Source organism: Podarcis melisellensis (assembly GCF_964234715.1).
Source record: "Podarcis melisellensis genome assembly, chromosome: 1".
In the NCBI taxonomy this organism is placed as follows: Eukaryota; Metazoa; Chordata; class Lepidosauria; order Squamata; family Lacertidae; genus Podarcis; species Podarcis melisellensis.
Window position 1 is genome coordinate 80,000,961 of NC_138528.1, and position 25,605 is coordinate 80,026,565.

At 44.6% G+C, this 25,605-nt stretch overlaps 2 protein-coding genes across 7 annotated transcripts; one reads left to right on the forward strand and one right to left on the reverse strand.

Moving 5' to 3' along the window:
- Positions 1–1,825: 1,825 nt before the first annotated feature.
- Positions 1,826–15,314, reverse strand: TMEM109 (transmembrane protein 109). 6 transcript variants are annotated; one of them, XM_081931144.1, is made up of 5 exons: positions 15,245–15,301; positions 6,653–7,095; positions 5,424–5,692; positions 4,711–4,813; positions 1,826–3,141 (listed from the first exon to the last, which is right to left on the reverse strand). In XM_081931144.1, the coding sequence occupies exons 3-5, from the start codon at positions 5,658–5,660 to the stop codon at positions 2,759–2,761; spliced, it is 723 nt and encodes a 240-aa protein (XP_081787270.1). In that variant the 5' UTR covers positions 5,661–5,692; positions 6,653–7,095; positions 15,245–15,301; the 3' UTR covers positions 1,826–2,758. The 6 variants fall into 6 exon arrangements, with proteins under 6 accessions (XP_081787270.1, XP_081787269.1, XP_081787271.1 ...); XM_081931143.1 differs by having other exon boundaries at positions 6,653–7,138; positions 15,245–15,293; XM_081931145.1 differs by lacking the exon at positions 15,245–15,301 and adding an exon at positions 7,802–7,930.
- On the forward strand, positions 8,158–24,489 carry PRPF19 (pre-mRNA processing factor 19). Its single transcript, XM_081930743.1, has 16 exons — positions 8,158–8,325; positions 16,667–16,816; positions 17,767–17,843; positions 18,168–18,309; positions 18,410–18,483; positions 18,570–18,632; positions 19,042–19,083; positions 19,248–19,322; positions 20,086–20,161; positions 20,571–20,680; positions 20,951–21,106; positions 21,443–21,512; positions 22,129–22,214; positions 23,318–23,488; positions 23,770–23,875; positions 24,028–24,489. Exons 1-16 carry the CDS (start codon positions 8,307–8,309, stop codon positions 24,123–24,125), a joined length of 1,515 nt encoding a protein of 504 aa, XP_081786869.1. The 5' UTR covers positions 8,158–8,306; the 3' UTR covers positions 24,126–24,489.
- The last annotated feature ends 1,116 nt before the right edge of the window (positions 24,490–25,605 follow it).

Sequence of the window (25,605 nt, forward strand, 5' to 3'; positions counted from 1 at the left end):
AAATGCTTCCCTTCTGTGAAACTCCATCCCCTGCCCACCTGCACACAAACACCCCTCTAATCCAGGCAAGCACACAAAAGGCTCCTGTGCAGGATTATAAAAGACACAGCATCTCTGCCTTTGTTTGGATCCCACATGCAGGGACTCTATAGATTTGGATGGCAAGAAATTGGGCATCCATATATTTACAGTACATTTCTACCACACAGAGGAGGCATCTGGAGAAGGCTTAAGTTGGCAGAGTGGGATATGCATTTCAATTGTCTAATGCGTGCCCTGCACAGCTCCACATTCAGATCCTGGGAATACTGGAGTGTTATCCACTTTTTAAGTCCCATTGAACCAACTGCATGCTGTCTGTCCAGATTCATATTCTGGCTTCACACCTGTATGCAGTAGTTTCAGGTATTTGAGGATTCTTGAGCAAAGGAATGCAGTCCCTCCCCTCCACCACCACTGTCCATTCAAGGGTCCTCTTCCCCTGCGTCTAAGCTGTACAGCCACCTGGGAAAAACCCATAAAGTGAGCAGCAGCAGACAGTGATGACAGAGCAGCAACAGGAGGGGGACCTGGAGGTTGGCAGAAGGCTCCAGCAAATGCCCACTCCTGGTACTAGGCCTGTCTCTATGGTTCATGTACCACACCCTTTTTACTGCAGTGTAGTGGGAGTATAGAAAGCACAGCTATTCTGCTGCAGAGGCAATGTAGGGTTCCCATAGGAATTTATCTACGGCCGGCCACTGCTGCTCTAAGTGCAGATTTTCAATAATCAGATACCCTGATCCTAAGCCAATTACTCATAAATAAAAGAGCAGGGTTCAGATCCCCACTCAGTCATAAAGCACTGAGCAGACCATGTTTCCTTGCATAGTTAATTTCACTTGTGCCATGTGATTTATTGCTGACCTGCTCCTGATACCCACGCCCAACAAAGTCTCAAGGTATCAGTGTCTGCCAACACTTTAGTGCATCAAAGCCTGGAGAGGAGTCATCCAGGAGAATCCTGGTAAAAATGGACTTGGGGACATGCTGAAATAGACACATTCACCAAAGCAGCCCCAATATTTTCAGCTACATTGCAGTTTGGTATGAACTTTGAAAATGCACACCTCTGTGTTAGAATAAGGTTGCAATACTATGCAAACTTAGAAGGGCCATTGAACATGCATCAGAACATGGGGTTTGATCACTGAACATGATCAGATCACAAGATAGCCCTGCAAACATACACATAGGTGCACCTATTTTTAAAATACTGCCTGGTGACTGGGTCAAACCAAGAACAGTTCCAGCTCATACTTTAGACATTGCTGCTGAGAGGGGCTTATAGTGGTCTAGCTCAGGGATTGACAGATTGGCAACTCTGAGGTCTTCCGCAGCAAACATGAAGTCTCTGAGCCCTGCTTCCCTAGTCACTGCCCCTCTTAAGTCATGCAGCAGTAGGGGTGGTTAACGTTTTATTTCTTGAAGAGTAAGCCAAATGAAAGAGGCAGCTGACATCCCATGTCCTCTTTCAGCTTTATATGCATTTCAAGGCTAAGTTTAATTCTACTGGATCCAACTTTTACTCAGACCCCTTGGCAAAGTGGTGGGGTGTGCTTCTCTTACAATTTCTCTGGGCGCGGGGCAATCTGGGGGAGAGAAGCAGCCAGAAGATGCTATTCAGAGAACATGCTAAACAAAAATTCCCAAATGTGCCAATGGCCCTAAAAGGTTGCCAACTCCTGGCCTAGCAAGTCACAAACACCTCATAGCAGATTCTGCATCATCTCTGCTTAAAAAATGAAAGGGTGACTGGAAACACAGACAATAAAAGCAAAGAGAAAATGATTAAATACGCTTTTATTTAGAAGAGTGTAAAAATACCCCATTTGTTTAAAAACTGGCAGTTTAAAAATATATGTTGGCAATAGATATGTGGCTTATACCATTGAGTGAATTATGCCTCCAATCCAAAACAAGCAGAAAAAGTACTTGAGTCTGGGCTTGTGATTCCATTTGGTAGAGGTACAAATTCTGTCTGGAGGGAAGAGCTATAAACATTCACTTTTGTCTATGGCTTATTTCTGCCCAGAACAAAGCAGCTGAATGCTACTTGCCATTGGTTCTACATGAGTATCTTTGGCTTATAAGGAGCTGGAAATGAAACACGCTTTTCCAGCATATGCATGCACACACACACACACAAAACACAACATTGTGGTTTGTTCTGTTGCCATCACAATCATGACAACCAGCTTTAGCTTTCAAAAAGGCACTGGCCTTTACTGTCTGATATACATACTGGCATGCTGGTGAAACATACGAGACCGAGATTCTCAGAGCAATCTCTTCAAAACCCCATTCTTCTATCCCGATATGTAGCACTATAGAGAAACTGATATTAAAAAGTAATAATTGAGTGAAAAGCACCCTCACTTCACCAGCAAGCTCTTCATCCAAGAGGAAGATGAAAGGTAGAGGTCTAGAAGGAGGAGGTATGAAAGAACCCAAAACAAAACACTAGACAGGGAAGTCAAGAGATGGAGAGAGCTTTTAACAGGTCACTGGAGTGACAATTGATAAGATAGTACCCCAGAATCATTCATCTCCTGTACAGAAGTTCCATTAAGTATTTGCATGTTCTTGCTTAGCTATGAGTGAAAGACTCACAAGAGAGCATCAACAGTCTAGGAGGGAATCAGGGAGTAAGTGAAGACAGGCAGAAAACAGTTGCCTCTTATTGAAGATACATGGAGATTATAAGCTTCCCCGAACTTCATTCTTCATCCAGGTGCTTGGCAGAGCGCCTCTGCCTGCGCTGCAGCTCTGCCACTTGACACTTCAAGCTGCGCACTTCGGCTTCTAGTCGGGCCCCTGAGTGGTTTGACCCACTCAGCCAACCAAGCAGGACATACAGCGTAAGTAAACCTGACAGAAGCATAGTTTGCACAGAGCGATCAGGCACTGAGGTGACAATAAACATAAAGCAGGCTCCAAAGAGGACAAACTTGAGGCCCCACATGATGCGGCTCAAGATGGCGACCAACACACTCAACAGCAGCGACAACACCCAATAACCAAGCAGAGCAGCCAGGCCCCAGAGCAGCGCTGTCTGCACCTGTTCAGGGTTTAGCTTCAGGAACCGAGTTGCACGCTCCCCTGGAACACAAAGGAGAAAGGGAAAGGTTTTATAAAAACATTCAACCCAGTGTGGCACTACACTATTTCATGACTATGGCATCACTACATTCCAGAAGGAAGCATCCCTCCCACAATGCATCAGTAAAGGCTCCGCCACTAGTCCTAAGATGCTGCTGCTGCTACTGATGATGATGATAATAATAATATTAATAGTTTGCTTGTTTTTGTTTGCCGCCCATCTGACTGGGCTACCCTAGCTACTCTGGGCGCTTCCAACAAATTAAAACACAGAAAGACATCAAATATTAATTTTTTAAAATATGAGAGTCCATATTTTTGTCTCAATGACAACAGCTGAAGTGTCAGAATCAAAGGGAGAAATTCCTCTACTCAAGCAACCCAGTTCATTCTGGGCATAGCACTGCTCAACTCAACTGTGCAGACAGAGACACAGGGCTGGCTCATACAACAAATCTGTATTTACCATTGCACAGATGCGTGACAGCATGTAATACACCTATTTGTCAATAGGATACTGACAGACTTCTCCTAAAATATATGATGTGGGAAATAGACTTGAGGCTGCAATTTGAGCACACTTGTAAATATTCTCCTTTGAACTCAGTGAAGCCTACCTCAAGAGTTCTGAAGCACAAAGTGGGCAGGGGGGTCAAAGCACACTTTTGTTGGAAGGATGAAATACACAAAGATATAAATTTATAAGCACATTAGTTCTCAGAAAAAATTGAACTGGAAAACTAGCTAATACCAGATCAAACTACTTAAAAGAATCTATGTGGCCCAAAATACGTTAAAATTAGATAATAAACGGTTTTTGAACAATATTTTCAGAACACTTTTTACAAAATCCATTTCACTTTTGGTGTTGTTGTCACCTTTGTCATTTTAAAAAGATCAGATTCAATTTGAAAGCTTTAACCCACTGACCCCGAAAATCAATTTTATACACACAGACGAAACACGGGGTTGGAATCTAATTAACCACTTCTGGATGCTTAAAGACTTGGATATGCCTAGAGGGATTTAAATCTGTACAACATTATCTGCCACAATCAAAAACACCATTTGGAAAGTCACATCCAGTTCACAAGCAGGAAGTGTATGTCTGAGAAATGCAAACACCTCTTGGACAAACATGACTCATGCTGCATCTCTGAGCCAAAATAACAATAACAACAATAATAAATTAGGAACCAGTATGGGTTCAACCGTATTCCTATATGCCAATCCCAGCCCTGCTCCATCTCACCACCACCAGTGACATAAGTTTAACATCACAAACCTATGCTTTATTTGCATAGGTTTGCATACCCACGGAGTTGAGTAGGGCTGCAGCCTAGGCTGCTCATGCTTTAAAGACAAATAAGTAAGAAAGGGGGACTGAATATGCGACATCTTTTGGACTCCTGGGGTGGTATTCAACTAAGTTTGTCACAGAGTAAACCCACTGAAATGAACAAACATGGCTAAGTTATATTAATTAATTTCCATGGGTCTGCTCTAAGTAAAATTTAGTTGAACACCACTACCCCATCTTTCCATCCAACCAATCTCCTGGTCACTTACCAGCTATTCCAAAGGAAGTAAGGAGCTGCCCTGTAATTTGAGCCACAACAAATAATGCTGAAGAGATCCCAGAGGACACCATCCAGACCAGAGAAGAAATATTCTGCAAGAAGAGAAGATGCACACATGGGTGTTTCCTATTCACTCCATTACCAGCCGTCAGAATTCAAAAGGGCTGTCCCTTTTGTCAGAACCCATCTGCTTGGGTACCGAAATGTAGCGATGGATAGCTGATGAAATGAGTGGGAATTAAATAAAGAGCAACAAGATGACATAAAACTGGTCAAAATCAGTTTTGTCATAGATTTAATTTAGTCATCTAGAAAAAGAAGGTGGTACAACTCTCCTTGGACTCATACCAACTCTGAACAAAGCTAAAGGAATTTATACAGGAAATGTTCCCTCTTGTTCAAAATCCCAACACAAAGTAAACTAGCATGTCAAGGCAAAACTCTGACTGGTTTCCCCACCACCACCACATAGCAAAGTGTTCAATTATGTAATCCCCAACTGCATTCTAAGGTGGTTCAATCCAGAAAGACCTGTTCACTGTGCTTTCCCCCCTAAACATTTAGCTTATTTGTCCACCAGTTAGCGACTCGCCACAGATACATGAAAACCACTAAATATCATCATCACCATCATCATATTGAATTTATATACCACCCTATACTCCCAGGTATAGGGGCATTTCACATGAACTTCTTTCTTACCTCATTCAATATTCTAAAGTTCTCTCGTCCAATCAAATCCTCCATTGTCTCGCTCATGGCACGACCCACTTGGGATAGAAAGTCCGGTTCGGCATACTTTGCTCGCTTTGGCTCATTCCGGTACTGCTGGGCATCAGTTATTCCTATGTGAGTGAGCACAAGCAGTGCTACTACGGCCAAGATTGGTTTTGGCAGGGGCTGGAAGCAGCTCCGTAACGAGAGGCCCCATCGAGTCATTACTCCTGCTGTTGTCTTTGCAACCAACTTCTCTGCAAAATAGGAGAGATCCCTGAAGTCATGTTCATCTGGTATTGCAAGCAATCTAAGGAGTGACAAGGATGACATTTTAGCCATGCAAATATATGCCACCTCTTCTCACTACAACACCCACTACATAAAGAGAAATTAAGTAGGAAGGTGAGCAGAGCAGACTACTAAACTAGATGAAACCATTAGTTCCATTGCCCCATGTCAAATGCAAGCAAAATGGATTCTGCATACAGTACAAACAAAAAGTCGAACTTCATGCAAGAGGATGACCTGTACTAAGTACATTTTGCATGCAACAAGACAAACTGTGTTGAACAACAGCGGTAACTGGATGAGGCACACACCCTCTGTACAAATACTAAGCCAGGGGTTGGGAACCTATGGCTCTCTGGATTAAGTTGAGCTCCAGCTCCCATCAGCCCCAGGCTATTAGGAAGATCGAGCAGCTCTCTAATGAACGCTGGAGACCATCGTACTCCTGTCTGCTCTGCAGTATTTTTCTAGCAACCTATACGCAGAGGGAAGCAGGAGGTCTACAAAGAGGAAGGTGAGACTCTCTCTTGCGGGTGCAGGACTGACTTGGTCTCAAGTCACTGGGTGAAAAGTCTAAATAAAGGGCCACGACCCCACATCCCCTTCCCGTTTCTCTTACAGAGATACAACCTCACTCCGCCTCCCAAACACAATTCCCCCTCCCCTGTTTTTCTCCCCACTTTCTGAAGCCCCTCCTTAGCCTGACTTATTCTCTCCCCTGCACCTGTTTACAGAAGCGCAGGGAATGGCCTGCTCCCGCCTTGAAGTCCTTAATGGCACGAGGGAGCTCTTGCTCCTGGCTGCTCCCGAGAGATTCGCGCTAAGATTCCCACCAGCAGCACCGACCTGAGCAGGAGCGCGCACGCGCCGAACGGGAGCTGCTGATTGGCCGCCGCCGTCGAGGAGAAAAAGCAGAGCCTGCTTACCTGGGTACTTGGCCTAGAGGGGAAGTCCGGAGCGAGCAGCTTTATCGCCCCCCCTCTCTCCATTCAAATATAGCTCCAAGCCCCGTTGCACTCTGGGAAATGCAGTCCGAAAGGAAGGAGCAAGGCTCGCCGCGCTCTATCCAGGAGCATGCCGGGAATTGCAGTTCTTCTTTACAGCGACGTTCACACCAGTTAAAGCAACCACGCACTTCCAATTATAGCGACAGATACTTTACTGTCTGCTTCCCACGAGAGTCCTTCCCGCCGCAAATAGTGCGCCGGATCCAATCACAATTAGGCTCGAGGGTCGTTACTGGGATTTTACATTGTCATTCGGTGGGTGGTGCCGCCTTCAGGCTCGTAATTATGGAAGATATCTAGGTTCTTATCTCGATATGAAACTTCAGGGCTCCTTAAGGCATTTCTGCTGCCGCTTCTCTTCCCTGGAATGGAAGGGGAGATCTTTTTACGAGGTCAGGAGGGAACCTGTATTGCAGCGCATGTAGCTTTAATTAACAAGAAGAAATAGGGATCTCCGTAAAAGGCGGATCTACACGGATCCTCATGGAAGAAATAGCAAAGACAGCGGCTTCCCTCTAACTTGGGGAGTTTATATCACGCGAAACCTGTGATCTGGCTTTTGAGCGTTTTCTGCACGCTTAAAAAAAGGGATTTACGACGCTCCTGCGGTGTATTAACATCACAGGGCAGAGGTGGAGTTGAGACTGGACTGGATTTTCAGCAAAACATTCTCCTTACCAAACGCATATCGGGTAGCACTACAGTGGTGCCTCAGGTTACATACGCTTCAGGTTACAGACTCTGCTAACCCAGAAATATTACCTCGGGATAAGAATTTTGCTTCAGGATGAGAACAGAAATCGTGCTCCAGCGGCGCGGCAGCAGCAGGAAGCTCCATTAGCTAAAGTGGTGCTTCAGGTTAAGAACAGTTTCAGGTTAAGAACGGACCTCCGGAACGAATTAAGTACTTAACCTGAGGTACCACTGTAGTTACCTCGTTAAACTGCAGAGGACAGCAAAAACCACTTCTGCTCTCCTGTACAGCGTTCAGGCAGGTGTCTTTGTGCCCCGTTGCCTTGGCGTGCGAACACGCCGCACTTCCCAATACTTTAAAAACAAAATACCCACGAATTAAGAGCTAGAAGGAGCAGCAGCAGCTGCTGCTCCATTTGCTGCTGCAACCGGATGGGTGCATTCCAATTCCTTAGCTCTCCACTGTTCTCTTGAATTTTGCCGCGAGAAAGAGGGGCGCGGAGCAGGAGCTGAAAGGCTTCCAAATACGGATTAGCACGCGCGCCGCCGAACGCGGCTACTCCTCGGTCCCAATGCATGCCGGGAGTTGTAGTTGTTGATGGGCACGGCTGGAGCCCTCCGGATCCGGAAGGTGGTTGCCTTTCCTTGTCCGTTTTGCCTCGCAGCGATGCCTTTGCTTTCCTTCCTTCCGGAAGTGCGGGGGCGGGAGGAAGAAGAGGAAGATTCCGCTTCCGGCCGACTGCTGGAGTCTCCCGCGCGCTGGCGTCTGGCGCGCGGTACAGTTTAAAGAAGCTGGCCCCGGCCACCGGAAGTAGAATCCTCCTCCTCGATCTCGTGGCCCGGAAGCGGCCGTGAGGCAGAGACCGAAGAGGCGCTCGCCATGTCCCTCATCTGCTCCAGTGAGTGACTCGCCTTCGCCTTTTCTCGTGACCCTTTCGGCTTTCCGGCTCCTCACAGCATTCTAGGGGGGAGCAGGGGGGAAGGGGAGGGAGCAGCCAGTGGTCTACAGTTGGTGGGGGAAGGGAAAACGGGGGAGGGGGGATTTGAGGGTTCCAAGCACAATAATGCTGGTCATGAGGATGTGTTAAATACATTGCTGTGGGCGGTTGCATGGCCCTCTCCTGTGTCCACAGAGCTCCACATGCCCAATTTACTTGCCCCAGGCCTTTAAAATAACCCAGCAGTACAATTCAGCAACAGTGCTTTTCTGGGCCCCGGTGGAGATGCTGAGGCTGAGAGAGTGTGGTTTCCCCAAGACTGCCTGGCGAGTTCCTAGAAGAGCTGAGGTTCCAACAAGGGGGGCTTCCTGATTTGCAGCTCTTTCTTGCGCCACTAGGGATGGTGTGTGTGACATTTCCCAGTTTGGTTTTATGCATGTTCACTCAGGAGTAAGTCTCAGCACACCTGAAGTAGCTAAATCTTTAGTAAGTATGTTGAGTTTTGCAGCCTCAACTATTGAGCCTCAATCTTGAAGCACAAAATTCTTAGTTGGATCTTTTAAGGTTAATCTTAATTGTCTTTCTGAGGGCCCAAAGATGTTGGAATGGCGGTTAAATAACATTCTTATGACCTTGCATTTCATTTCTGGTAACAAAAACAATGGGTTACCCTGATCTGTCAGCTCAGAGATGAGAATGGACCCATTAGGTCATATAGACTGATCTTTGTCAGAAGACAAGATAGCATTTGCTTTTATGCTGTATACTGCTTTGCAACATTTTATATGAAAATGCAGTCTGTAATCATGTAAATAAATAAAAAAGATAGCAAACTTTGGGGCACTGTTATCATGGACAGGTACTTAAAAGATTCGCTTGGCAATGGGCACTGTTCTTAAATTGTATTTATTAACCATTTAGTTTTCTTATGATTGTAATACTTTGTAATTAATTAAAGTTATTAATTTATGTCATATTAAGGTGATGGAGTGCTTTACAGAATTTGGTAATGATATCAGAGCAGCTCTGCAGGTGTTCCTATTTTTTAGATGAGCAACTGGGAGTAAGTGGGGTGCCCAAAGCTGCTGAGTTATAGTGTGAAACTTGGTTATTATAGGAAAAAGGTAAAAGGCGGATCTAGACGGATCCTCGTGAATTCATATGATTTTTTCATTCAAATTAAATAAAACCACCATGATACTGTAGACTATGTCTTACTCTATAGACAGCATCAAAAAAATCACGCATCTACTATTTCGTGGGGCCGTAGGGGCGCAAAAACATGGTTAAAAAACACGGATCCTCATGGATCCTCATGATTTTTGCACAAGAGCAACCCAAAGTCACCATCAGTTCAAACATCATGGCGAGGGGCACAGCATCCACCACAAAAATCACGGATCCACGGCTTCCTGGTGATACCGTGGCCCAAAAACGTGGTTTTGAAGCACGGATCCTCATGGATCCTCACTTTTTTTGCATTGGGCCAACCCAAACTCACCGTCAAATCACACATCATGGCCAGGGATACAACTTGCACCACAAAAATCACGGATCCACGGCTTCCTGGTCATACCGTGGCCCAAAAACGTGGTTTTGAAGCACGGATCCTCATGGATCCTCATGATTTTTGCACAAGATCAGCCCAAACTCACTGTCAAATCACACATCATGGCCAGGGGCACAGCCTGCACCACAAAAATCACGGATCCACGGCTTCCTGGCCATACCATGGCACAAAAACGTGGTTTTGAAGCACGGATCCTCATGGATCCTCACGCTTTTCGCATTGGGCCACCCCAAACTCACTGTCAAATCACACATCATGTCCATGGGGACAGCCTGCACCACTAAAAACTCGGATCCACAGCTTCCTGGCCATACTGTGGCCCAAAAGCGTGGTTTTGAAGCACGGATCCTCATGGATCCTTACAATTTTCGCATTGGGCCAGCCCAAACTCACCGTCAAATCACACATCGTAGCCAGAGGCATAGCCTGCACCACTAAAAACTCGGATCCACGGCTTCCTGGCCATACTGTGGCCCAAAAACGTGGTTTTGAAGGACGGATCCTCATGGATCATCACACTTTTTGTATTGGGGAACCCCAAATTCATCCTTTAATCAAATATCTTGTACATAACCACAGATCTGACCACAAACATCATGGATCTACTGCTTCATGGCCCTGGTCAGATGCTACCCTGGATATATTGGCCAAATTTTAGGTGGGTGTGCTGGGATGGAGGAAACGGAGTCGGCTGAATCTCTACCTGTAATGGTTATGAGTGGGTTACTTGTGCGTAAATTGCCTTCAGTTTAGTTAGATTGTTTGCTCAACCATGTTTAGGGTTAGAGCTCGCCCTCCGCGACCTGTTAGTCACTTGCAGAATCCATCAGTGGGCGTTTCTTGAATCTCTTCCACCATAAAAGCTGTTTGACCGCAAGTCTCCTCCTATGTTCCCTGCGCGGAACGCGTCTGCGCAAGTAAGGGGACAGTAGGGGCATGCCAGCGCTCTCTCCGCTGGTTTCGGTTGAAGGGTCTTGGAGCCCTGACACCGATTCCTCCATCTCCCTCTCCTCTCTATTGGTGTCACGCTGAATTCCTCCCCCCCCCCCCCCGACTGGTTCCCTCTCCGGCATCGCTCTGGAGCCCTGCCTCCGCTTCTCGCTCTGATGTCAGTTCCCTGACACTACCCATTAAAGATGGGCACCCAATGGCTTGGCCAGAATAATTTCAGTTTAGTTTTCCAACTCCCAGCTCTTCATGGGGTGCAATAGTCCCCTGTATCTGCCATCAGGAGTCTCGGTATGATCCTGGATGCTTCTGTCTCTATGGAGGCTTGCTGTATACTTGCTGTATACCTGAGCCAGGGAGTGCAGGGTATAAATGTACAGCAAGTTAAAGTAGTCTAGTCTGCAGGTGACTACCGCATGGATCACCATGGCTAGGTTGGAAAGGGACAGCTACAGTACAGATCGCCTAACCTGACATAGATTCAAAAATTCCAGTTTGGCTACATTTGTGACCAATTGGGGTGGCCCAATGCGAAAAGCGTGAGGATCCATGAGAATCCGTGCTTCAAAACCACGTTTTTGGGCCATGGCATTGCCAGATAACCATGGATCCGAGTTTTTAGTGGTGCAGGCTATGCCTCTGGCTACGATGTGTGATTTGATGGTGAGTTTGGGCTGGCCCAATGCGAAAATTGTAAGGATCCATGAGGATCCGTGCTTCAAAACCACGCTTTTGGGCCATCGTATGGCCAGGAAGCCGTGGATCCGTGATTTTTGTGGTGCAGGCTGTGCCCCTGGCTATAATATGTGATTTGACAGTGAGTTTTGGTTGGCCCAATTAAAAAAGCGTGAGGATCCATGAGGATCCGACCATCAAAACCACGTTTTGGGGCCATGGTGTTGCCAGATAACCGTGGATCCTAGTCTTTTGTTGTGCAGGCTGTGCCCCTGGACATGATGTGTTATTTGATGGTGAGTCTGGGGTGGCCCAATGTAAAAAGCGTGAAGATCCATGAGGATCCGTGGTTCGGAACCATGTTTTGGGAGCACGGTTTCACCATGAAGCCGTGGATCTGTGTTTTTTGTGGTGGATGCTGTGCCCATGGCCATGATGTGTGATTTGACGGTGAGTTTGAGGTGGCCCACTGCAAAAAGGGTTAAGATCCACGAGGATCCGTGCTTCAAAACCACGTTTTTGGGCCACGGTATGGCCAGTAAGCCGTAGATCCGTGATTTTTGTGGAGCAGGTTGTGCCCCTGGCTATGACGTGTGATCTGACGGTGAGCTTCGGGTGGCCCAATGCAAAAAGCTTGAGGATCCATGAGGATCCGTGCTTCAAAACCACGTTATTGTGCCACGGTATGGCCAGGAAGCCGTGGTTCCGTGATTTTTGTGGTGGATGCTGTGCCCCTGGCTATGATGTGTCATCTGACAGTGAGTTTGGGTTGGCCCAATGCGAAAAGCGTGAGGATCCATGAGGATCCGTGCTTCAAAACCACGTTTTTGGACCATCGAGTGGCCAGGTAGCCATGAATCCGTGATTTTCGTGGTGCAGGCTGTGACCCTGGACATGATGTGTGATTTGACGGTCCGTTTGGGTTGGCCCAATGTGAAAAGTGTGAGGATCCATGAGGATCCATGCTTCAAAACCACGTTTTTGGGCCACGGTGTTGCCAGGAAGCCGTGGATCCGAATTTTTTGTTGTGCAGGCTGTGCCCCTGAACATGATGTTTGATCTGATGATGACTTTGGGCTGATCTTGTGCAAAAATCATGAGGATCCATGAGGATGCATGCTTCAAAACCACGTTTTTGGGCCATGGTATGGCCAGGAAACCACGGATCCGTGATTTCTGTGGTGGATGCTGTGCCCCTGGACATGATGTGTAATTTGACAGTGAGTTTGGGATGATCTAGTGCAAAAATCATTAGAATTCATGAGGATCCGTGTTTTTTAACCATGTTTTTGCGCCATTGCGGCACCACGAAACAGTGGATGCGTGATTTTTTTGGTTCCTCCTACAGACTAAGATGTGGTCTACAGTAGCATGGTGTTTTTATTTTTTTTCAATATAAAAATCATATGAATTCATGAGGATCCGTGCCTCGGATCCATGTTTTTGTGGTGCTGCAGCGCGGAAAAGTGTTGGATCCACGTTTTTTATAGTCCAGTTTGTAGGCGTGCCTTTTAGGTGTGATTTGACATTGCATTTGTTGGAATTATTCTTTAAAAAGTGGAGGATCCATGAGGATCCGTGTAGATCCGCCTTTTACGCAGACCCGTTATTATACATTCAATAAGCAAAATAGTCTATGATCGTATAGGCATTTCTTTGAACAGGCACCAGCCTCTGATTAACCTTCTTAGTCAAACCAGAATGTAAATTCTAGTTTACCATTGTTGCATAGTCTGTAATGAGTGAACCTTATTTGAGTTATTTTTAGTGCAGGAAATACATTATTATAAAGAGGTGTTTGCACACTTCTGGTTAGCACTTTAAAAATACTCTTGGTGGTGTGCTATTTGTCGCCCCCCCCAGGTTATGCTACAGATGGAATATATCTTTAACAAACTTGTGTAGTTCTGCAGAATTAGCAGGTACAACAGAGCAGCACAGGCGTTTTGTATATATGTATATCACCTCCTGCTGAATGTATCTAGAAAACAGACTTGTTGAGTGAAGTGGATTTAAGATTTTTCTTTTAATTACTCTTTAGGCTGTTTTAATGCACCTGTAATTGTGCATTCAGTTATGTGGGTGTAATTGGAATTCTGCATCTCGAGGCATTGAAAAAAGCCTGTGGGTGTGATTTGAATGCACGACTTCTCTCTCTCTAGGACTTCAGGCTTTCTCAATCATATTCTATCAGATTTAGAAGCTCTTACTAATTCTCTTTAGAGACTATGACAATCCTAACTGAATGTTAACTAATTTTAACTTTGTGCTTCACAGGTACCACATGCCAAATATTAAAGAGCATTCTTTTTATGATTGTTAAGATTATGGAATGGCCTCTACCCTCAGCTCTTTAGCTTTAGTTATTTTTATATATCTGGATTCTTTATACTTTAGGCCAAAATTATTTAGGCTTGACTTGGCTAAGATGCACAGGTTTTCCAACTGTCAATGGGAAAATCTAAATTATAACCTAAACAGTACTAGATGGAGAGCAGCAGACAGTAAAATTTTTGGCAAAGGAGTAATACTCTCTCAAGGTCTGCATTAATGGGTGGTCCACACTTACAGTTCTTACAGTACACACTTGCAATTTATTGTACGTGTAGGTGATTTCCACCTTTTTTTTATCGATACAGCTATCAGCTGCTGATTCCTTCTCCAGTCACTAACCTAGTTTAGAATTTACACATTGCTCAGCAGGGTGTGTGGGGAAGAGAGCCCCATTATGCTAGTGCATTTGCTTCTGCTAGAACGCCAGTTAGTTGAATTCAGGCCATTAGTTTTTAATCTTTTATTTGTACACCACTTTTCCAAAGTTAAAACCATGCTCAAGGCAGCTTACAACAACAAAAAATACATGATTAGAAACATAACAAAAGTAGTCATAAACAGAGTGTTAAAAATTAAGATATATAAGGTAAGTGCCAAATAGCTCCTTAACCCAAGGTTGCAGTTGCCAAAGTGAAATGTCTAGTTGCCATTTTGGGGCAAGACGGTTCTAAAGTCTTATTTTTCAAATGATGGACTGATGGATTCTCAGTTAAACATCTGTCATTGCGCTTGAGCTAGTTTAAGAGCTTTGAGAACTTAAAGAAGAAAAGTCACTTGATCCAGGGACTGCACATATATATTGGCCTATCCCAACCTCTCTTTTTTTAATGATGACTGCTCCTTCTCAGGCTGTACAGAAAAAGCAATTGAGTTCCAGAAATTCATTCTGATTGTGCAGATAAAATATAACTGATAGACTTCTACAGGATGGGGTATTCGGGCGGAAACAGCCCAGATCCAGTGATCCCCAGATGATGGAGATGTCAGGCACCATCCTAGCCCCCAAGCATCTTCACTTGGTCACAAGTGGTCAAAAGCCAACTGCAAGATGCACCTGGCTAATTTCGAACACCGAAAAAACAATAAATACAACATCAAAAAGAACACGACGAATTCGAACAATTCCCACATAAGATACAAAATAAAGCTACAAAAAATTAACAGCAACAACCCCCTCTAAACAATACCCCAGCCCAGGATTCTGTTCTGCATCCTCAGCTTTTGTAACTGGAGTCATTCAGGGCCCTGCCCTCTCAGGTCAGGTAGAAAAAGGCTTCCAAGGCAGGGAGCAGGTCTCTGATGGGTTCACATTATGGTCAGTTTATGAAAAACATTCCTGTATTGAGTTCTCACCGGTAATGTCCAGGAATTGCTATCCATGTTGTAACATTTTCCTGCTCCTGCTCCTGCTCCTGCTCCTGCTCCTGCTCCACATAATTGGCTGCTGCTTGTGGGGTGGGGAAATGGGCAGTGCAGTGATGTCACGAGGCAGGAACAAATAGATCTGTGACATCCAATGTAACCCTTCAGCATTAGGCTGCTAGTTGGCAGGATTTTCTAATATGTGTTTCCATGACTGAAATTTAACAAGTGGAAGGGCTAAAATTCAGCTTTGACCATTATGCATTGATGTCTAGCAATTGTGTATTAGACATCGGGTTGGATCCATACCAAGTTAGCTCAGCTTGGGTCTTGCTGAAATCAGTGGGACGTGGGTTCAGCTAACTTGATCCTGACGCAACCCATAGTATGTGACATACTGTGCATCTTTGGTTGGGAGGCTTTGTGAAGTCTTAGACTCATTTAATTGTAGAGTTGAAAAGGGACCCTGAGGTCTTTTGATTCTGTGGTTTTGCTTTTGGTGTCAATTTACAAATATGACATGAAGGAATGCAAATATTAAAACAGTTACATTTGATTTTTTTTTATTCACTATTGGGACAGAAGAAGAATCAGAAGAAGAAACTTAAATGTCTTCCCTTTTAAACTTAAATAATTAGTAGGAACACAAACTTCTTCAAAGCTTATACATGCTGCAATTTAAAGAGCACATGAATGTGTGTTTTTCTGTGGCAGGATCTGGGCACAGCCCAAATTGATTGAAAGATTGTGTAGTTTAGTGCATTGTTTTATGGCTCAGGTCAGCTTAGGGAAGGAAGAATAAGTTGCACATGAATACATACTGGAAGTTGTGCCTGTCAGGACTTCAGTAGTGGCTGATGCCCATTGAGTTTGGTAGGACAGAGCAAGAAGTCAGAGGCCAAGGGTAGGTGGAGCCAGAGGCAATGACTAGCAGACTCAAACAATTAGAGTTTTGTCCCCATTCTCCCTGCTGAGTTCTACAAGGGCAACACAAGAGACTAAAGTGGAGGATGCAGGCAACAAGGGCCACCACCTTGGACCGGATGTAAGAAAGAAGGCATATGTGGTGGGGGAAACACTGGTTGAGGGCAAGCATAGGCTGCCGGTGCAGTGCTCCATTCTCCCTGCAAACCTGCCTCCATTGTCAGGGCCGGTTCTTCACACAATGCCTAAACTAGTAATTCTGGAGCTTGATTAATTTTGTAGTTCATGCTCTTGTTATGCTCTTGTTTTACAAAAGTATACATAATCAAAAAGAAGCACGATGTGCTACAACATTTTTACTGTAGATTCCATTGGGCTGGGATACTTCATTTCCCCTATTACTTCTGCATCTCTACTTCGTAAAGTGCTGTGAAACATGGATGGTTGAATGACTTTTGCCAATTCTTTCTATTGTCCCTTTTCTTGCAGTTTCAAATGAGGTGCCTGAGCATCCCTGTGTGTCTCCTGTCTCAAACCATGTCTATGAGAGAAGGCTGATTGAAAAGTATATTGCAGAGAATGGGACTGATCCAGTGAACAACCAGCCACTGTCTGAAGAGCAACTCATAGATATCAAAGGTGAGGAAGGACAGAAGAGTCAGAGGCGCTTGAGTCTCCCTTGTGTTTGATAAACAGTTGAATGTGGAGTTGCCAATCTTAGTCTTCTCCTTTTAAGACCTTGGGTGGCAGGGAATTCTTGAAACCTGATCGCTGACTGATAAAGGGTGTTGTGCTTGAACAAATGGTCAGAGTTGATAGAGTCTGACAATATCTGAAGAGCACGACATTAGTTACCCTTGTTCCAGGGTATGCTGAAACCAGGATGTTATGAGGTACTGGTCTACCATATTGCCACAACAGGAAAAGCTAAATCAAATATTGATAAGGATAGTCTCTCTGCCTTGCTATTTTGTTGTCTAATATGACTGTTCCAAACGCATCAGGGCCCGGTGAGGTTATAAATGGGTCTAGATAAAGGAAGGTTGCTAACAAAAGTATTCGGTGCTTTAAATCAGGGGTAGGGAGCTTGTGACCCTTCAAATGCTGTTGGACTACTTCTCTTACCATCACTGGCCATGCTGGTTGAGACTGATGGAGTTGGAGTGTAGGACCATCTAGAGGGCCACAGCTTACCCACTTTTGCTTTTAACTCGAGAGCAGTCTGCATACTCGCCTCAGTAACGTCAGCATCTATGTCCTCCCACTTGCCTTCCCACTTCAGCAAAACTCCCTCTACCCCCAGCTCTTTCTTCTCCTTAGCTTGCTTGTGGCTCCTTCCTGTGGCCTTCTGCTCCCCCCCCCCGTTCACTATTTTGACTTCTCAATGCATGGATGTCATGAGCAATGGATAAAGGCAAATAGGTGGTTGTTGAATTGCAGCAGTTAAAAAAAGCTTGCAAAAGGCATGTGCCTTTTGAACCATTCTTCCAAGCAGCCTTGATTTTAAGGCGTGTAAGGCAGGTTTGTAAGGATAATAATGGACGGCTCTTTCTGGAAGTAATGCTTTCTTGTTCCTTTGTAATCCACAGTTGCCCACCCAATTCGGCCAAAGCCACCATCTGCTACTAGCATTCCAGCCATTCTAAAGGCACTTCAAGATGAATGGGTAAGTATCATTAAAATATATATATTGGGGGGCCCCTCCTCTGCTTGCTGAGATGATGGAACTGGAAATGTTCTCCTCTGTGTCTTAAGGCGTTCCTCCCTGCTTTCAGCCATGCTTAAGAGTGGCAGGAAGCAAGAACGTTCAGGATTGGAAAGTTTTTGGAGGAAGGAGACTTCTAAACCAGGAGTAGTTTGCTCCTCAGAAAAAATCAATACAGCACAATGTTTTGGCCAGATATTCAAGAAACTACTCCGGTGTTTAATGCAATATGGCCTAGCTGTTGCTGTGCCAAAGATCAGTTACTATGCTGATGTGCTTCCTTAGGATGCTGTCATGCTGCACAGTTTCACGCTACGCCAGCAGCTGCAAACTACACGTCAGGAATTGTCCCATGCACTATACCAGCATGATGCTGCCTGCCGTGTCATTGCCCGTCTCACCAAAGAGGTCACTGCTGCGAGAGAAGGTAAAGACACAGAAGATGATATGTTCTTTGGGTGGTGTCCAGGGAAGCAGTCCACATTGCCAGCCTTAACCCTTCCAAACCACCTTTTCTCTCTCCCCAGCTTTGGCAACTCTGAAACCCCAGGCTGGCCTCATCGTTCCCCAGGCTGTACCTTCTTCACAACCCAACGCTGTGGTAAGTCACACACATGTATCGGTCAATAATTCTCCTTGTGCTCTTTCTTCTCTGGGCTAATCATGCTCTTCATTGTCTTCCTGCAGGGTGCTGGTGAACCAATGGACTTAGGAGAGCTGGCTGGAATGACCCCAGAGATTATCCAGAAGGTAAGAAATAACCCTGTCTTGCTATTTGCCATCCAGATCATGCTATAGCTTATACAGTTACGATCTCCCAATCTGAGCTCTATAGCTGGCTTTGTCTGTAGGAACATGCCACTTCCACACTGTTGTGCCTTCCCTTTCTACATTACGGCTGCAGTGTCTTAACAGGTCAATCAGTTGCAGCTTCTTCTGTTCTCCGGCTTTTTGGGAATCACTGATAGCACCCTGGCTGTCAGAGCAAGCAGAAAAGGATGGGCAGACAGATGCAATAGCCTCTTCTCTGTCCTGGGGCCATTCCCCAGCAACAACAGGCAAAAAGTAGAGTGGGTCAGCAGCATTGTCCCCTGCTTATTGATGTGCTAGCATACCATGCTTGAAGCTGGCTTCTCCTAATCCTGTTCTCTTTTTGCAGCTTCAAGACAAAGCCACGGTGCTGACCACGGAGCGTAAAAAGGTGAGTGCCCCTATCTCAATATTTGCTCTACAGGTAGGGAAGCACTTGAGTTATCCAGGGGTGCTTGCAGTATGTTTGTTCTCATGATTGCTGCAAAGGTGCAACTCCCTGTGCTAGGATGCTCCTGTTACAAGGAGTTTAGTTCTATGTTGTCTTTTTGGCAGAGAGGGAAGACCGTGCCGGAGGAGCTGGTGAAGCCGGAAGAACTCAGCAGGTACCGGCAGGTGGCTTCACATGTGGTGAGTATGGTGATCATAATTAATTGGGAAGGCTACCATGAAGGAATCATCTCATCTAAGCCGAATATTTCCTAGGTTTTACAAAAAAAACTGTTGAGCATCCTCTCTCTATCTGAACAACTCTGCACTAGTTATCCATTGCTCTAAGCCTAGGGTAGAGACCCATGACAGGCTACTTTGACAGATGGGCAGGATTCCACTCACCTGTCAATCACCTGATGTCAGGTGACAAGCAAGACTTGAAACTGGACTGGAGGTTTTCCTTGTCTGCTGGAAGTTTAACCATATTTTGCAACATGCTGGCCTGGAGTGTGAAGGCTCTGAGCTCTTGGACCTCTGTTGCCTCCTCCAGCCTTTCCAAATTAACAATACTTTGCTGCTTTTGCGGCCAAAACCAAACTGGTGTTGCTCTTTGCTAGCAGCTTCTCTCTTGATTCTGGAACAGCTTCAAGCTCATTTACTATTTGATTGCACAAGGAAAGTAATCAATCTTGTTATTAATACCAGGATCACCACCGTTCTTTCATTACTGTTGCTGTGGGCTTGGAGCTGAGTCTGCAGATTCCTGTCAAATCGTGAGGAAAGATTGCTTGTTCTATCAGGGATACAAACTGGGAAAAGTTTGGGGTCAAGCCAAGTGTTTGCAGACACTCCTCTTGTATAAGATGAGTCGTTTTGCCTGACTCTTGTTGAGATGAAGCAGTAGGCCCTCTCTCATCCTTTGCGCTGAAACGTTAATGTCAACAATGTTGCTTTTGCACAGGGACTGCACAGTGCTAGTATTCCTGGCATCCTTGCTCTCGACTTGTGTCCTTCTGACACCAACAAGATCCTCACAGGTATGTTAAGACTTCTGTTTCAGTTCCTTTCCTGAGTAAAGTGTTAGGACAGTTTGAGCCATGGGGTCCTTTGCTCTCTTCAAAAGCCACCTCTTCTCCTTTGGTTCCATGCTTAGGTATGGGCAGATCAACCTATTCATTCCGGGTTACTTTTGCTTGTGGTTGATCTTGGGTCTACCCTGTCTGGGGTTTTGTGGATTAAAATGAAACTACAAAAACATTTCAGATATTATATACATTTGTCCTGTAAAATACTCATTTCTGTATGCTTTCCAATGCATTTCTCCCTAAAAATACTCATTTTTCTATGAATTTTGTTTTTGCAATGCATGAGCCCCAAGACAATATGTGCTGAAGGAGTGTAGGGTGCTCTCCTTCACTGGGCCTTTGTGGTCTCTTTGTTTTCCAGGTGGAGCTGATAAGAATGTTGTTGTCTTTGACAAGACCTCAGAGCAGATCCTGGCGACACTGAAAGGTCACACCAAGAAGGTCACCAGTGTAGTCTTCCATCCTTCCCAGGTAAAGACTGTTGTTTGTTGCCTGCCCCATTCCCTCCACCCCACGCCCCTTATATTTATTAAAATATTTAATATAACTTTAGCGTGTTGATGAATTTCCTCTGCAGTTGCCTGAAACAATTGTATGATCTCCCTTGAGGTCCCCATAGATAGAGAATGCACTCCATAGGTCTTCTTGAGCTGATGATTAAGGACACAACTGTTCTGAATTCAATAAACAAAGCTCTTGTTTCAGCCTAACTCTTCGAGCTTTATTCGCTCTCCCCTGCAGGAACTGGTGTTCTCGGCTTCGCCAGATGCTACTATCCGGATCTGGTCAGTCCCCAGTGTTTCATGTGTGCAGGTTGTGCGTGCCCATGAGAGTGCTGTGACAGGGCTGAGTCTCCATGCCACAGGCGATTACCTACTGAGCTCCTCTGATGACCAGGTGAGATCGAAACCAGAGGTGGTCAGGCCCAGATTGTGTTAACTGCAAAGCTCTTTATGTTACATGACATCTGCAAAATGTGAAGCTGCACTTGTATATTTGCTTATTAGCTTTATTTTAAACATTTCTAACTCATTTTTTAACATAACAGTTCTTCCAAAGTGGTTCACACTTTAGAGATAACAATTAATAAAACAATCTAGTTCACAATGAAAAGGTACAAACATTGACATTTTTTTAAAAATCCAAAACATAAAACAGTAAGGATTAGTTAAAGAAAGTTTTCCAGAAGAAACATTTGCCATATACAAACCCTCCACCTTTCCTCTCTTTCAGTATTGGGCTTTCTCTGACATCCAGACAGGTCGTGTTCTCACCAAGGTCACAGATGAAACTTCTGGCTGTGGTAGGGGCTCTGCATTTGGTATTTTGGTGAAACTTGCTTGGGAGAGGGGAGAGTCTGCATGTTTAGTATGGTCTGGTTTGGCCATAATGTTAAACCATAGTTTAGTGTTCTGAGAACAAGCATAGCTTTCCTCCAGCCTTGTTCACTCCCCCTCCAGTACAGCCTCAAGGAGGAATCCAAAAACTGCTGCTTCTAGTTTTTGTGTAACTACAGCTTGCAGTGTTGGCTGAACCTGGACAAACTGAGTTGTCACGACTGTGGTTAATGGAAACAAGTTAATATCAAGTAATAGTTTATTTGCTTATTTCAACTGAGCTTATTTAAGATTAATCACAGTTTAGCATGTTGCACAAACTCTAAACTGTGGTTAATCTAAACCAGAAGTGGACCTTCTAGTCTCCTTATGATTGCACTGGGGAAGAAGGGAGACTTTAGATGAGCCTTGTGCGGAGGGCTAGGCTCATTCTCATAAAGCTGAACCATAGATTAGCATCATTCCTAAGCACAGCTCATGTTTTGATACATGGGTGGGAGAAGGCTGGGTAGGGACTTCATTTTCCCATAGGAATGGCTTTCTCTCAGCTTTGTGATGATTCACTATCTCCTTTCTCTGCAGCTCTGACCTGTGCCCAGTTTCATCCTGATGGGCTTATTTTTGGGACAGGAACAATGGACTCTCAGATTAAGATCTGGGACTTGAAGGTGAGAAAAGGATTGGAATATTGAGCTTCATGATATCTACCTTAAGGATAGCTAATGATGTTATGTGACACACATAGAATATTCCAAAGTGCTTTATAAGTGCCGACTCCTTGTCCATATTACTGAATGAGAAATTGCATAAAAGCTAGGCTTGCACAGTCATTTGAGATCTCAAAAGCCTGCTCTGCAATAACTAGGAACAGGGCTTTTGGTGTGACTGTCCCAGTTCTGTGGAAGAGCATTCCTGTTGAGATATGACAGCCACACCCTACCTGCACTTTTTGGGAAAAATGGAAGACATTTGTGTTCCAACAGGCTTTCCTAGGTGGATAAATGGGTATTTGCCAGGAGTGTCTACTTGTTAGGGTTTTAATCTTGTTTTAAATGTACTTGTTGTTTTAACTGCTTTTGAATATATTATGTATAAATTGCCTTGAGACGGTGGTTTAGAAAGTAATTGATAGACATTGATTATAATGGTACTAATATGAGCAAGGAATACTCAAGAGGTGCTACTACTGCCCATTCTAGAGCTTGAACTAGATTTAGAATAGCCAAAGATTCTACTAGTATCTAGATATCTCCCATAGTTTTTGTTACATGAATGGTGCCACAGACCGCCTGAGTGGGTTACGCAAACCCTCTGGGGTCCACAAACCACCAGTTGGGAACCACTGAGTTAGAGACATCTCACACTGATGTCATGATAAAGTGGTGCTTATCAACATGCTTAAATTTTCTATACAATTTCAGCAAGAGTCTTCTAGGGTCCCTACTGCAAGTTCTCCCACATCAAAAGATTCGATTTAGTTTTGCCACTGAAAACTCTTTGGAAGCACTTCATCTTTTCTTTCAGTGATTCTTAACATGTTTTGGGGCCCACTATCGAAAGACTAGTTTTAATTACCTGTCTACCTGAAAGTTGCTATCACTTCCTAAGAGGAGCCAGACTCAAAATGCCATGCAGAAAGTATGCCACAGGGAGGATAAACTCACTCTCTTATTCACTGTGTAGGCAGGGAAGGTATAGAAGCTTTGTATCCTTTGGGAAGACAGGATGAGGCCTAACATGTCTCTAACACATACCGACTTGTTTTTCACAGGAACGGACCAACGTTGCAAACTTCCCAGGACATTCTGGCCCTATTACTAGCATTGCCTTCTCTGAGAATGGGTACTACTTGGCCACTGCTGCTGATGACTCCTCTGTCAAACTGTGGGATCTGCGCAAACTGAAGAACTTTAAGACCCTGCAGCTGGACAACAACTTTGAGGTTTGTGTGACCCTCTCTTGCTCTAGTAGGCCTGTATTCCTTCCCTTTCTTTTCTTGACAGCACTTGGAGTTTTCTCAGGTTCCTCCCCATCATTTTAAAGCCCAGTGCAACCATTTTCTCTACACTTTTGGCAGCTCTCTGAACCTTGCATAGCCGTTTCCTCTAGTTTGACGCACCTCCTTTAAATGGACAGAGGTTGCTACTGCCCCAGCCTGAGAGGACTGGGCCCTACTACTTCTGAAGTGGATGTGTTAATCTCAAATGCCATTTTTCTCTTTAGGTGAAGTCCCTCATATTTGACCAGAGTGGCACCTATTTGGCCCTAGGTGGCACTGATGTCCAAGTCTACATCTGTAAGCAATGGACGGAGGTTCTCCACTTCACAGGTAAGGGGGGGTTCTGGGTCCTGTGTGGCATTCCTGAGGGGCTTTATATTCAGACATTTGTACTGTTGGCCAGTATCACTGTTTGTGGTGTGTGAGGTGACAAAACAATGAAATAATTTCTCACTCAACTGTCTTTGTTTCCTTTCCTACAGAGCATAGCGGCCTGACCACAGGAGTGGCCTTTGGGCATCATGCTAAGTTCCTTGCTTCGACAGGCATGGACAGAAGCCTGAAATTCTACAGTGTGTAGTTTCTCCTACCAGGATGCGTTGAGAGCAGAGCCTATTCTTCACTGTAGTGTTAAGATAATCGGGGCAACCATGGGGCACATGGGTGGGGGGTGGGAGGGATATGGGGGGAAATAGGGTGCATCATAGCTTTTTATCTTGGTTCAGGCTACCTGTAGAATGGAAAGTTGAGCCCAGTACTAAATGGATTTGTTTTCCTCTGTTCCTTCAGCTTTGTCTGTGCTGTGATTGTAACAATATTGAGCCAAACCCATCCAGTGTTGACCATCAAATGAGGGTTGGTGGCAGGAATTAAGGCTGAAGAAAGGGATGGGGAGATGTGCAGGTTTTTTGTATGCAACTCTCTAGTTTCATTAAAAAAGAATATTAAACTATTACCATTTAAGTGTCTAAATAAGCAAATGCACAGGGAAGTTGTACCTCTCTCACACACTCAAGCATAAAAACATTTCAGCCTCACTGACAGGTGAGGGTTGGGGTTTTTTTAAAGTACTTTCATATCACTAGAAACTTAAGTTAACATACTTATCTACCTGTATCAGCAAATGTGGAGGGCAAGACACTTTAGAGAGTGTGGTGTACAGCTAGGAAACTCCCCACCCCCAGCTGGAAAACTAAGATTTGCTTCACATGTAATCAGGTGTACAGGTTCAAAAAGTTGAAAATAAATTCCTTGATAGTTGAGACAAAGTATGTTATAGCCAACACTAGCTCTATGAAGTAAAGACACAATGGAATGAAATATCAGGCTCTCACTTTCCCCTTTATGCACAAGAAAGTAAACATAAAAGGGGTGAGAATGTATAGTGACAGACCAAAATCTGAAAGTGAGACAGACATTCTCCTTGCCATGCTAATGAGATCCCGGTTTGGATGGGAACTTCTAGCTTGTTGTAGCCCCTGATGTTTAACTAACTGGAGAGTAATGGCAAGAATTGTAAGACACTGGAGGGTTGGCCCTGCTTTTATTGCAAGCAATACTGTGGACCAGTTGTGTTTTATCTTTGGTTGTCACCTATAAGCTTTTCTCTATGTAAGTAATCCATGCAGTGGAGAATAACTTTCAGGGCTACACTACAATTCAACCTCTTGGGAGTAAGCCCTTTGAAACAAGTGGGACTTCTATGTATCTTCAGTATACACTGATCAACATGCATGGAATGCACCATTACCCTAAATTGTTGATATTAGTCTACATAAGGAGAGGCCTGCCAGATTAGACCAATGTCGCATCTAGTCCGGCATCCTGTTCTCACAGTGGCCAACCAGGTACTTGTATGAAACCCTCAAGTTTCTGTGTGGAAATGGTTTTCTTCTTTCATGTTCTGGATTTGTTCTAGATATTTACTCATGCTTTTATTCAAATCCATTCTGTGGAGAGGCATCTTTGTTTCCTCTTGCAGCAGAATGGAGGAACTGGGAATAACAGTTCTACAGATCAAGTATCTACCATGATAGGCATCATTAAGAACACAAAATATT

What these genes read in the sequence shown, in the direction of transcription:
- TMEM109 (XM_081931146.1), bottom strand. Translation starts at nt 5,660, where the DNA reads ATGACTCGATGGGGCCTCTCGTTACGGAGCTGCTTCCAGCCCCTGCCA. An exon ending in ACTTTAGAATATTGAATGAG is followed by an intron (nt 4,814 to 5,423) that starts GTAAGAAAGAAG and finishes CTCTTCTTGCAG; the next exon opens with AATATTTCTTCTCTGGTCTG. An exon ending in TACTTCCTTTGGAATAGCTG is followed by an intron (nt 3,142 to 4,710) that starts GTAAGTGACCAG and finishes TTTGTGTTCCAG; the next exon opens with GGGAGCGTGCAACTCGGTTC.
- PRPF19 (XM_081930743.1), top strand. An exon ending in GGTCACTGCTGCGAGAGAAG is followed by an intron (nt 18,310 to 18,409) that starts GTAAAGACACAG and finishes CTCTCTCCCCAG; the next exon opens with CTTTGGCAACTCTGAAACCC. An exon ending in TGAGCTCCTCTGATGACCAG is followed by an intron (nt 21,107 to 21,442) that starts GTGAGATCGAAA and finishes CCTCTCTTTCAG; the next exon opens with TATTGGGCTTTCTCTGACAT.